General features: G+C 56.7%; 1 protein-coding gene across 10 annotated transcripts in view; it reads left to right on the top strand.

Annotated features, from left to right (window-relative positions):
* The window catches only part of PC (pyruvate carboxylase), a 102,830-nt gene that overhangs the window by 73,790 nt on the left and 16,382 nt on the right, over positions 1-12,658 (top strand). For all 10 annotated transcript variants that reach the window (XM_061407095.1, XM_061407091.1, XM_061407093.1 and 7 more), the window contains 7 exons: positions 7,446-7,581; positions 7,683-7,867; positions 8,245-8,410; positions 8,497-8,642; positions 8,757-8,874; positions 9,142-9,293; positions 10,735-10,853. In XM_061407095.1, the coding sequence (XP_061263079.1) occupies positions 7,446-7,581; positions 7,683-7,867; positions 8,245-8,410; positions 8,497-8,642; positions 8,757-8,874; positions 9,142-9,293; positions 10,735-10,853 (1,022 nt within the window). The remainder of the gene's footprint in view (positions 1-7,445; positions 7,582-7,682; positions 7,868-8,244; positions 8,411-8,496; positions 8,643-8,756; positions 8,875-9,141; positions 9,294-10,734; positions 10,854-12,658) is intronic.

Here is a 12,658-nt window from a genome sequence, read left to right as displayed (position 1 = left end):
CCCGGGGCCAAGGAAAGGGATCTGTCAGCTGGCATTTGCAAAAATAGCAGACGGGCCGCTCTGGGCCTGTCGCCTCTCTGGAACGGCAGCCAGGTAAGGGATCTTGGGGCCGTGGCTGTGGCCTTCTCTTGCTTGTCACTCTCCCACCTCTGAGATCAGAAAGGGAGATTTTTCACTCAGGTGTATCCCCAGCACTAACCGAGGCCACGTGGTGTCCCTGCGGCAGGTGACCTGAGGCTGGCTGGTCCCTGGCCACCCCTGAGGGTCCTCTCCCCGCCGAGAGACCCAGCCCGTGAGGGAGTCCCATCTGCAGCAGCCTGGGGAGGGTCCACTGACGCAATGGAACACCAGGGCTTCCCGAGGCGTCAAGTTTGGTTAACGGGGGCCTCGGAGTTTTTTTTTTTTTTTTAATTTTAATTGGAGGCTAATTACTTTACAATATTGTATTGGTTTTGCCATACATCAACATGAATCCGCCACTGGTGTACATGTGTTCCCAATCCTGAACCCCCTCCCACCTCCCTCCCCACTTGGAGTTTTTTAAGGACAATTCTCCACTAAACTGTCAACGACCTTGAGGACTTTTGGGTTCCCATCCTGTAACCAAAACCCCAAAGCAAGGTGCCGTGTGGCTCTGCAGTGAGCGCCTGGCCCTGCCCACACCGCCCTTCTGTGACGGGGGCCGCCACCGGGTCCCTACCCTGTGGTGAGGTGATGAGGATGCTCTCGGAGCGGTGCTCGAGGGGAGGCCGGCGCGCTGAGAAAGTGGCGCTGTGAGGAGAGCCTGGTACCAGGTCCCTCCAGGGTGCCAGAGCCTGATCTCAGTCTGGGAGCCCCTCTGAACACCAGAGGCAGCTCCTGCCTCTAGAACTAGGGGAAGGGAGTCGGTGCCCTGAGGCCTTCCCCACTGTTCCCTCCCCCGCAGGCCTTGTTTCCATGCGGGTCTCACCAGGTGTTGAGTCTCAGCAGGTGCCTGGCTTCCTGCCTTGCCACCCTGAGCTCTGTCCACCCGGCTCCTCCTGTCAGCCCAACCCACACCCCCAGACTCAGCACACCCCGAGTGAACCATCACACGCTCAACCCACGAGGGCCCCACTTCCCAGAAGGGAGACCTCTGGGGCGGCCCAGTCTGTCCTGAGGTTTTCTCCCAGCTGGAGCTGGTTTAGGAAAGGCCTTCGGAGGCGCCGGGCAGCCGGACCTCCTGGGCCTCAGGTCTGGGAGGCGAGGGGGATTTGACGCAGGAGAAGGCTGGGTGCTGGGTTGACCAAGTTCTGAGATGTTCTGGGAACACAGAGGTGGTTTTAGTCACTGTTGTGTCCTCAAGACCCAGGCCTGGCTTTGCCGGTCGGGGGTGGGGTCGCGTGTGGCTGAGCCGGGAACCGAGCTGCAGGGCTGCGTCCAGGCTGCGAGGGGCTGTGACCCATGCCCTCTGTCGTCCACGAGAGCCCCGTCCGGCCAGCCGCCCAGACCTGCTCCGCCTGCAGGCTGACCCCCACCACTAGCCTCGGGATGCCTCCTCCTTGGTCTGTCCGGGTCCCTGGGGATAGAGGAGCTGGGCCTTGGGCTGCGAAGCTCCTGCTGCCCGCGTGACCCAGCCTCCCTACCTCCCCTGTGCTCCCAGGCATCTGACACCCCTGCTCCGGGCGCCCCTTCCCCCAGTTTCAGCCTTGGCAGCTGCCCCAGCCTCCGGCAGCCTGGGCAGGAGAACTTTGTATTCTGGGCCAGTGACCACCTCAGGCAGAGCAGAAGCAGCACCAGGTCCTGGCTGGTGAGGGGTGAGTGCTCCGGGCCCGCTTGTCGGCTGGCGGTCTTCCATGTGTCTGCGTGTATGCCCTTGTCCAGCGAGACCCCCTGGGCCGGTGCTGCCTTGCTGGTCTGGATGGGAATGAGCACCCTGCAGGGTGGGCAACAGAGGGCCTTCCTTCACGCACCCCACACTCGTCTGGGAGGAAGGACCAGGGGGGAGATGGTGATGGCAGCCCCTGTCAGTGACCCCCAGGTCGACCTGCCCAGTCTGGGGGTGGTGTCGCCCTCTTTCACAGAGGACGAATTGGGGTGCCTGGGTCTCCCAAGGTCAGATGGCACGGGGGCAGGCCCAGCTCGCTGACCCCGGGTTCACGCTGCGTTGCCGCCGGTGGACGTGGCTGCCCCCTGCCCACTCTCAACCACCACTCTGACTTCAGCGAACGATCGTGACCTTTCCCCTTCTGCAAACATCTGCCTGCCTGCCCCCGAACCCCAGGTCAAGTCCAGGCCTGTGCTTGCTTCCCTCTGCACGGGACACGGGGCGCCAGGGCGTTCAGAGGCCCCCCACCTCCAGTGCCCAGAACCCAGGTTCTTGATTTGTAAAGCAGGACGCCAAGGAAATCCTTGCTGTCTAGAGCACGTGTGAGGGTCAAATGCAAAGAGTATGAGAGTCTTGGGCTGGATGGTTCGTGTTTCCTGACTGAGCTGGGGAGGCTCTTGGTCCTCCCTCCCCACCCCCACCCTCTGACCAGAGCCTCTAGGGATCTCTCTTTTCATTGGAAAAGGGATCAGGAAGTGTGTGGGTAGGGGTGGGGAGAGAATATGACCTATTTACTCATAAGACATGCGTAAGTGCCTGATGGTCCGAAGGGATAAACCCACCCACGTGGAAGAAAAGAGCAGGCCTCCCTGCCCAGGATGACATGTCCCTGGGGGTGGAGAGTCTCTGTGCCAGTGGAACCCGCTGTGAGGCTGCTCACCTGCAGACAGGGAGGAAGACCTGTAGCAGGCTTCCCTGGCCAACCGGTGAGGAAGATGCAGTGGGCGGTGGGATGAGCCTTCTGGGAGGCCGGCCCCCCCAGAAGGGGTTGTTTCACAGGATGGAAGCCAAAGCCAGTCACCTCACTGAGAGGGATGCTTCAGGAACTCCTCTTGGCTTTTTTCTGTAAAGGTCTTCTGTTTCCTCTATATATTTCTTTCTTTTCTGATTATAAATAATAATCCCCACTGGAGAAAATACAGAACGTATCAGTTCGGTTCAGTTATTAAGTCGTGTCCAACTCTTTGCGACCCCATGGACTACAGCACGCCGGGCTTCCCTGTCCACTATCTCCTGGAGTTTGCTCAAACTCACGTCCGTTGAATCAGTGATGCCATCCAACCATCTCATCCTCTGCTGTCCCCTTCTCCTCCTGCTTTCAGTCTTTCCCAGCATCAGGGTCTTTTCCAGTGAGTCGGCTCTTCGCATCAGGTGACCAAAGTATTTGAGCTTTAGCTTCAGCATCAGTCCTTTCAATGAGTGTTCAGGACTGATTTCCTTTAGGATTGACTGGTTTGATCTCCTTACAGTCCAAAGGACTCTCAAGAGTCTTCTCCAACACCACAGTTCAAAAGCATTGATTCTTTAGCACTCAGCCTTCTTTATGGTCCAACTCTTGCATCCTTTGGAGAAGACAATGGCACCCCACTCCAGTACTCTTGCCTGGAAAATCCCATGGATGGAGGAGCCTGGAAGGCTGCAGTCCATGAGGCCGCGAAGAGTCAGACATGACTTAGCGACTTCACTTTCACCTTTCACTTTCATGCATTGGAGAAGGACATGGCAACCCACTCCAGTGTTCTTGCCCGGAGAGTCGCAGGGACGGGGGAGCCTGGTGGGCTGCCGTCTATGGGGTCGCACAGAGTCGGACATGACTGAAGCGACTTAGCAGCGGCAGCTTGCATCCTTATATGACTACTGGAAAAACCGTAGCATAGAACATGTAGAGAAAGAGAAGGAATAAGGAAGAAAAGAAATACCTTGCCAATTCTAGAACAGGAGTGAGTGAATGCTGAGTTCCTGCTAGTTATTTTTCTTGCTCTAAATAAAACTTCATGAGATCGTATTATTTGTCTTTTTTTAAAAGCATCATATTATATCATAAGCATTTCCCATGTCATCAAAACTCTGCCACCATTTTCCATGGTTATATAATGTCCGTTTGTATTGATGCCCTAATATTGGCTCTTTAAGTGGCTTCTAGTCATTTGCTATTGTAAATAATGCTGATCTGAACATCTTTCTGCATCCATCTTGGTTCCCATTTTAGAATATTTTGGGATTGGATTCCTAGATTGGTAATGGCCTGACCAAGGGGCATACATATTTTAAAGGCTCTTGGTAGGTTCTGTGAATTGCTTTCAGAGAGCTGCCCTGATCTCTAGACCTCGCCTGTGGGCCTGCTTCCCAGTGGGCTGTTGTTGTTGTTCAGCTGCTAAGTTGTGTCCGACTCTTTGCTACCCCGTGGACGGCAGCACACCAGACTCCTCTCTCCTCCACTATCTCCCAGAGTTTGCTCAGATTCGTGTCCATTGAGTCAGTGATGCTATCTAACCATCTCATCCTGTCGTCCCCTTCTCTTCCTGCCTTCAGTCTTTCCCAGCATCAGGGTCTTTTCCAGTGAGTCAGCTCTTCGAATCAGGTGGCCAAAGTATTGGAGCTTCAACTTCGACGTCAGTCCTTCCAATGAATATTCAGGGTTGATTTCCTTTAGGATTGAGTGGTTTGATCTCCTTGCAGTCCAAGGGACTCTCAAGAGTCTTCTCCCCACCATAGTTTGAAAGCATCGATTCTTCATCACTCAGCCTTCTTTATGGCCCAACTCTCACGTCCGTACATGACTCTTGGAAAAAGCATAGTTTTGAGTAGATGGACCTTTGTTGGCAAAGTAGTGTCTCTGTTTTTAATACACTTTGTAGGTTTGTCACAGCTTTCCTTCCGAGAAGCAGGCATCTTTTAATTTCATGGCTGCAGTCACTGTCCACAGTGATTTCTTGAAGCCCAAGAAAATAAGGCCCAGAGGCCTTAGCAGCACTAAATCTGATTGTTCACAGCTCTGTTGCTAGTTTCATAGGCACAAGCAACACCCCCTGTTCCCCTTTGAACGTGGTGATTTCTGGTGAGGTGGGACTGTCAACAGTTCGCTAGCCACTTGTATCTGCTGTTCACGCTTGTCCCGGAGAACACTTTGCCTTTCTTCACTTGACCCTCATGGCCATTTGGGCTCTTTCTGCTCTGCCTCGTCCCACAGATTCCTGCCTGCAGCCCTGAGCAGAGCAGGCATCTGGTGCCCAGGATGGGGGCAAGATCCATCCCCACACTGGCTCCCTGGGGTGTGCGCCATTGACCACCAGGGCCTGCCCGCTCCAGGCTGCTCTGCCGGGAAAGCACTTCCCTCCAGCTGGGTGGGCAGCTGAAGCCGGAAGCTGGTGCAGCCGGTGCTGCTGGTAGACCTGTGAGGGGGAGCTGACAGGAGAGCGTTGGAAGCTCAGTGGTTTTCAGGAAGGTGTGGAAGTCACATGTCCGAGGCCCAGCTGGTACTTTGGCACTGACTGTGAGCAGATCCTGGGGGCTCCCGCTGTGATCTCCTCCACTGGTGTCAGCTGGACCTTGGCTTATTTCCCTCGGACCCACAGACAGGTTGAAGAGGCGGCCCTCGAGTCCTTGGCCGTGGCTGTTACTCTCCTGGGGTGCGTGCCCTGCAGCTCAGATCTGGACGTGGCTGCTGCTTCCCCCGTTCAGGTTCCTGCCCAGTAATTCGCCAAAAAATTACCTGTTTTCTTGCCCATGAGGCACTAATCGTGATCTGAAAGGACCTATTTCTGTCTGGTTTTGCCCTTTTCTCCTTCCCGGGGTCAGCCTCCTGTGAGAGCTGAGACGTTCCTGCCCTGGCCTGGTGCTGTGCCTGGCGCGGTTGATGCTTGAAGGGCTGCCTTCTCTCCCCCTGGTTGAAGGGCTTCCCTCTTTTTCTCTTTCTTCTATTTATCTCATTTCTTTTCTCCTCTTTTCTTTCTACTTGGTCTTTATTTCCCCTTCTCCGTCTTGTTGGCCACGATATGACACTGTGAGGTTTTAGCAGTATCTGATTTATTGAATAGATTTTTATGTTCTTTGGTGGTGATTTAGTTGCTCGGTTGTGTCCGACTCTTTTGTGACCCCATGGACTGTAGCCTGCCAGGCTCCTATGTCCATGGGAGTTCTCCTGGCAAGAATACTGGAGTGGGTTGCCATTTCCTTCTCCAGAGGTCTTCCCAACCCAGGCATCAAACCTGCATCTCTTATGTCTCCTGCATTGCATTACAGGTGGAGTCTTTACTACCTGAGCTACCAGGGTTGCTTATTGCGTTTCTTACTTAAAATGGATGAGTCAGGCATTTAAACTTTGTGAAGAAATAGATGACAGGCTTAGCTGGGTGGAGACCCTGGAGCAGGCGAAAAGGACCGAATGCCAGTTTGGGCTCTGCTGTAAAAGCTGTGTGACTCTGACCACATCTTTTAAAGCTTTTCCGGGCCTTGGTTTTCTTCATTTGTGAAATGAGGGGTATGGTCGATCTCTGAAGATGTTTTGCATTCTGGGAGGGAGATTGCCCTGTTGGCTTTTTAAAAATTCTTTTCATTCTGAAAAAATGTGTGTGATGTAATTTGCTCTCGTAACTGATTTTAAGTGTATAGTTAGGCCAGTGGCGTTACATCCACTCACATCTTTGTGCAACCGTCACCTCTGGCCATTTCCAGAACTTCTAAATCTCACAGAATGGAAACTCTGTCCCCTTTATTATTTTTTAATGAATGAATTAATTAATCTGTGGCTGCGCTAGGTCTTCTTCGCTGCGCGTGGGCCCTTTCCAGTTGAGGTGAGAGGGGGGCTCTGCGTGCGGTGCGTGGGCTTCTCATTGAGGTGGCTTCTCTTGTTGCCGGCGCGGGCTCTAGAGCGCGTGGACTTCAGGAGCGGCAGAGCGCGGGCTCAGCGGGTGTGGCGCTTGGGCCTAGCTGTCCTGCGGCACTGAAACCCTGTCCCCTTTAAACACTAACTCCCCCACCGCCCGCCCCTGGCCCCCACCCTCCCGCTGTCTGCCTCTGTGAATGTGGTGACTCTGGGAACCTCATCTAAGTGGAATCACGCAGTATTTGTCTTTTTGTGACTGGCCGGTTTCACTGGCCCTCAGCTGGCTTTCATGACTAATTTACTGAGTAGCCCTTGTAGAAAGGACAGTTCCTGCAGTTTGAAGAAATCTGCATTTTATCTGAGCAGAGGCTGCGCTTCCGGAGGGCACATTGTTGCAGCTTCTCTCCTGGGGAGCTCCACTGTCACCCTCCCTGCCCAGCCAGACAGACCTTGAGGGAGGGCCGAAGGGGTCAGCGTAGGGCCGGAGGTTCTAAAGCCCGGGGCAGCCTGGACTGACACTAGCCTTACACACTGCAGTCACGCAGGGCTGCTTGCTGGCCTCTGAAATTGTTGTAAAAGTTTGAAGTGTGGTGCTTTAGGATTCAGAGTATGAGAGTATGAGGGTGAGCTTGGGATGCCAGTTGGGGATGACTCTCTTCCCTTCGCTATAGCCGGTCAGCCTTCAGGGAATGCTGGGTCTGGCCAGGAACTGAGGCAGCGGTGGTGCTGGCCGCCGTGGGGCTGCTCTAAGCAGGCTCTGACCTCCCTCCCTAGATGCTGAAGTTTCAGACTGTCCGGGGGAGCCTGAGGCTCCTGGCTATCCGCCGGACCTCCACCGCAACCGCTGCCTCTCCCAATGTCCGGCGCCTGGAGTACAAGCCCATCAAGAAGGTCATGGTGGCCAACAGAGGTGAGCACGGGGGGAGCCTGCCCTAGCTTCCTGCCCCTGTTGCTGCGTCTCTTGGGACCCCAGGATCACTTCTTGTCCTGTTACCCTGTGCCCACCCCCAGGCGAGATCGCCATCCGTGTGTTCCGGGCCTGCACGGAGCTGGGCATCCGCACGGTGGCTGTCTACTCGGAGCAGGACACGGGCCAAATGCACCGACAGAAAGCTGACGAAGCCTACCTCATCGGCCGGGGTCTCGCCCCGGTGCAGGCCTATCTGCACATTCCAGACATCATTAAGGTCGCCAAGGTGAGGGGGCTAGGTGGGGATGGGGAACTCTTGAGAGCTGAGACTGGGTCCTGTGCCTGCCCGGCTCTCCCTCCCATTTCCAGTGCTCCCTGGCCGAAAGTCCCTGTGAAAAGGTGAATGAATGAGTGAATGAATGTGTGAGTGACTACATGAATGAGTGACTGAGTGAATGAATGACTGACTGCGTGCATGGGTGACTAAGCAAATGAATGAGCAAACGAGGGACTGAATGAGTGAGGAATGAATGAGTGAATGAGTAAATGAGCGAGTGAATGGAGCGAGTGAGGTGAGGCAGGTGGGAGGGCCACAGGGCTGGGGGGCTGTGTGAAGGGCTTTGAGGGGTGCTCATCCCTCTGACCACCCCCGCCCGCCACCAGGAAAACAACGTGGACGCTGTGCACCCGGGCTACGGGTTCCTGTCGGAGCGGGCCGACTTTGCCCAGGCCTGCCAGGATGCTGGGGTCCGGTTCATTGGGCCAAGCCCCGAGGTGGTCCGCAAGATGGGCGACAAGGTGGAGGCCCGGGCCATCGCCATCGCCGCAGGTGAGGGTGGGGGCTGCCTAGCTCCCGCGAGGGGCTGTCTGGGTGGGGCTGGCAGGCTGTGGCCTGACCTGCCTGTGTGCCAACAGGAGTGCCCGTGGTGCCCGGCACGGATGCCCCCATCACTTCCCTGCACGAGGCCCACGAGTTCTCCAACACCTACGGCTTCCCCATCATCTTCAAGGCCGCCTACGGGGGCGGGGGCCGCGGCATGAGGGTCGTGCACAGCTACGAGGTGAGCGGAAGCTGAGGCTGGGCGGCCACCTGCAGAGGGACCAGGGGGAGGGGTGCTGGGGGGAAGGCAGAGCTCAGGCCCCACCGTCTCCTGGGCCCCCGCCTGCCCTCCCAGGAGCTGGAGGAGAACTACACCCGGGCCTACTCGGAGGCTCTGGCCGCCTTCGGGAACGGGGCGCTGTTCGTGGAGAAGTTCATCGAGAAGCCACGCCACATCGAGGTGCAGATCCTGGGTGAGTAGGGCGTCCGGGGGCGGCAGCATGAGGCAGTGGGGGCCCTGGTCTTCCTGGGCTTTGGGAAAGCTACCGGAGCTCTCCCTCTGTGGGACCTTTCTCAGGAAGGTGGGCTGCGGGTGCCGGGCTGGTCAGACCTGAGGCCTGGTGTGCTGTTTGGAGCCACTGCTGAGCCACCCTGGGAGCAGTGCTGAACAGCCATGGTGCTCGTCTGGAGATTGGGGTGTCCAGACCCCCCGGGGCTGAGCCCGGCTTACCGCATCCCAGGGGACCAGTACGGGAACATCCTTCACCTCTACGAGCGGGACTGCTCCATCCAGCGGCGGCACCAGAAAGTGGTGGAGATCGCCCCGGCTGCCCACTTGGACCCCCAGCTGCGCACCCGGCTCACTAGCGACTCCGTCAAGCTTGCAAAGCAGGTGAGGGGCAGGGGACAGAGCTGAGAGCCACGGCGCAGTGGCCTTCTCCCCACGTGGAGACAAGGAGCCCGCTCCTGGCTCGCTTTGAGCTCCCGCGGACACAGCCTCACACCTGGCGGTCACGGGGGCCCAGGGTGGCCAGCTGCTGCAGGGCAGGGAGGCCCAGGGTGACCGACTCCGGAAGGACAGGAGGTGGAGGGCTGATGCCAGGCCCTTGGGATCTGTGCTGTGCGGTCGCGGAGGCACTGGGTCCAGAGGCCAGGCCTGGAGACTGGAAGGGCCGTGAGGAGGAGGGAGAGAGAGAGAGCCGCTGGCCTTGCCTCAGCGCCCTTCAGCACAGACCGAGCTTCCGGGGGGCAGCAGGGGCTTCCGTCAGGATTAAGGAACAGTGTTCAGGCGTTTCTTCCTCACTCATGCCCAACCGTCCCCGGCATCCTGTCTCCTGCACCCCGTTCACGCCCCAAGGCCGCCGCCTCCTGTCTGCACTCTGGGGGCTGCGGAGTGAGCGCCCATGGGCTGGCCAGGCTGGAGCAGGGGCCCTGCTCTCTCTTCTTCTGGTACCCCTGACCCCAGCCCTACTCAGAGGCCAGGCACCCTGCCCCAGCCTCGGCCTCCCAGAGCCCTGAGGGGGCGTATTTTCAGGTCCGCCGTCCCCTCCGCCTGGCGGGCCCCTGGGCCTCTCTCCTCCAGGGCTGAGCCCCCTCAGGCTCCCGGGAAGCCCAGGCCCCAGACTACAGACGCTGCTGGGACCTTCCCCAAACAGAGAGCCAGTGAGGCTCCAGTCATGGCTAACATGAGGCGTTGATTAGGGTCTGATTATAGTTGAGGTTTTGCTTCCTTCATAGGAGTTTTCTTGCCTTGAGTTTGGTCTTATTGGTTTATGAAGTGTCTCATTCTAGAACAGATTTGAGGGAGTGAAGTCTAGGGTGTGGTTTTGGTGGGACTGGAAGTGAAGCTAGAATGAGGCGTGCGTTTTGAGGTACAGCCTCATCTGTCGATGAGGTCCCTCTCAGATGGTGTCTCTGGGTAGTAACCAGAGGCGATGGCGGAGTAAAGCTGAGGGGAGCTTTCTGAAGACCCTCTAAGCGTCAGGAAGATCCAGGAGAGGCCAGGGTACACACGGGTGGGGCCCATGTCCCAAAGCTGAGGAACCGCTGGGGGCGAGGGTAGCGTCTGGGCCGGTGGGAGCTCTGCTCAGGTCTCACCTGGACAAGCTGGGCGCAGCCTTCAGAGGCTCCCAGGAGGCCTGGGGAGACGTCCAGGCCGGGCCCAGCTGCGGGGGCTGGGCGCTCACCCCCCGGGGGCAGGGCTGGCCCTCTGCCTGCCGTCGGGTGGGGTGGGGTTGGCCAGTCTGTTTTACTATGGAAGCAGCCCAGTGGGTGAGCCTGCGCCCCCACTGGGCGCTCACCACAGACCCCTGCTTAACGAGGCCGCCCCACAGGTGGGCTACGAGAACGCGGGCACCGTGGAGTTCCTGGTGGACAGGCACGGCAAGCACTACTTCATCGAGGTCAACTCGCGCCTGCAAGTGGAGCACACGGTGACCGAGGAGATCACAGAGTGAGCAGGGGCGTGGCCGGCGGGGCGGGCGGGGCGGCCTCCGGGCCAGGGCGGGTGTGGGAAGGGCGTCTCCCACATCTTGTGTAAGACCCGGTCGCGGGTTCCTGGGGAGCTCACTGTCCACTGATGGAGAATAGTTAGGGACCCGTGTACTTTGTTTTTTATGAAAAGTATTATTATACAAGCATCACATGCCATTGTGAGAGTTTGTACAAGGGAGCAAACGAACAGGCCTCAGGCCCCACTGCTCAGAACCAGGACGCTGGGAGGCTCCCAGTGGGCGGCTCTGTGTGCTGCGCATCCCCAAGGCATCAGTCAGCCCCAATTTCAGATGACAAAACCGGGGCTCAGAGAGGTTAAGAGAGTGGCCCGAGGTCGCACAGCTGGTCCTCTCAAGCCCTGTGCTGTATCTCCTAAGCCCACGCTAAGTCGTTTGGTTTCTTTCCATCTTTATTTACTTACCTGTATAAGTAGTTTGACACAATTGAGATGTTTTGTATATGACTTTTATTCTACGTTTCAAATGTCATATTTGTCTAAGGCATTCCCATTATTTTTTCAATTCTTGGAAGTGGCTGCACACTGTTCCATCTTCTGGGAGGTTTCCAACTGATCTCCATAGTCCTCTATTTTTAAACAATCAGGTGGTTTTTTACTTTTGTGGCTTTTAAGGGTGTGTCACTTAACATCTTTGGGCCTAAATCTTTGCCCACCTCTCTGAAGAGTTCTGAGGACACGCATCTTTAGTAGGATTACCTGAGCGATAAATAAGCAACATCTCACCTAGAGAGAGAGTGAAGGAGAGGGAAGCCTGGCACACTGCAGTTCATGGGGTCACAGAGAGTGACCAACTAGTGGACACTACTTAGCAACTGAACAACACCACCACCTAAAGAGCTTTCTAGATCACCTGTACCGATTGGTCCTCCCACAAGCATTGCGTAGAGACATTTCCCCAAAAAACCTGCCCATTTTATAAACAATTAATATGGCCTCTCTTCGTTTCAAAATACGTATGTTGAGTCGTCGAAGTGTTATGCCCTGGCCTTGGGCCAGTCCCTCCCACCATGGAACTTTCCTGACAGCTCCTTCTTCAACCTCTGATCCAACCTGAGACTGAGGATGCTGCTGGGGCACCTGCCCTCACCTGGTAGGTGTGAGAGCCCCCAGAGTCCTCCCTGTCTCCAGGTCAGGGCTGATTGACCACATGCTCCAGCCTCACCCTCTGGCCCTGTGAGACTTTCCCCTTCACGATGCTGGAAATTTTTCGTCAATCTTGAGCCTGCCCTGAGTCGGTCCTGCTAAGGGTCGAGCTCTTTGCTTGCTCCCAAGCAGAGGTTCTTCTGTGTCAGAGAGACACAGACTCGGGCGCAGGTTCCTCCCAGGTCACAAGCCGCGTAGAGCTTGGTTGGGCTGCAGCCTCTCTGACCCTCGGGCTCGTCCTCTGATGGGATGTTGGCGGCTCTCAGAGCATTTCTGTGGAGGTGAAGCTTGGGAAGGGCACAGCCACAGTCCACGGCGTGGACGCGTAGCGATGCAGTGATCATCATCGCTGCTGACGTACAAACACTGAGGAAGGTCTGCCAACGGCGTTTCCCGGCTGTCCTTACCACAAGCCTCAGTGACAATAAATTTACAACCCGGACTTTTTTAACAGCTGTTCCACTTGAATTTGTTGCTGTCCTTAGGAGCATGGCAGTCAGGGAGGGTGTGCTTAGAAAACCAGGCTCGTGTGGAGGTTGTATTCTGAGATCTTCTCTGGGGCAGGGTGGGGGGTCTTGGGGACAAGCCTAGCTGCAACGCAG

The sequence above is a fragment of the Bos javanicus genome, chromosome 29, assembly GCF_032452875.1.
Source record: "Bos javanicus breed banteng chromosome 29, ARS-OSU_banteng_1.0, whole genome shotgun sequence".
Lineage (NCBI taxonomy): Eukaryota > Metazoa > Chordata > Mammalia > Artiodactyla > Bovidae > Bos > Bos javanicus.
The sequence above is the reverse complement of the archived record's forward strand: the minus strand, read 5'-3'. Positions and strand labels throughout refer to the sequence as shown.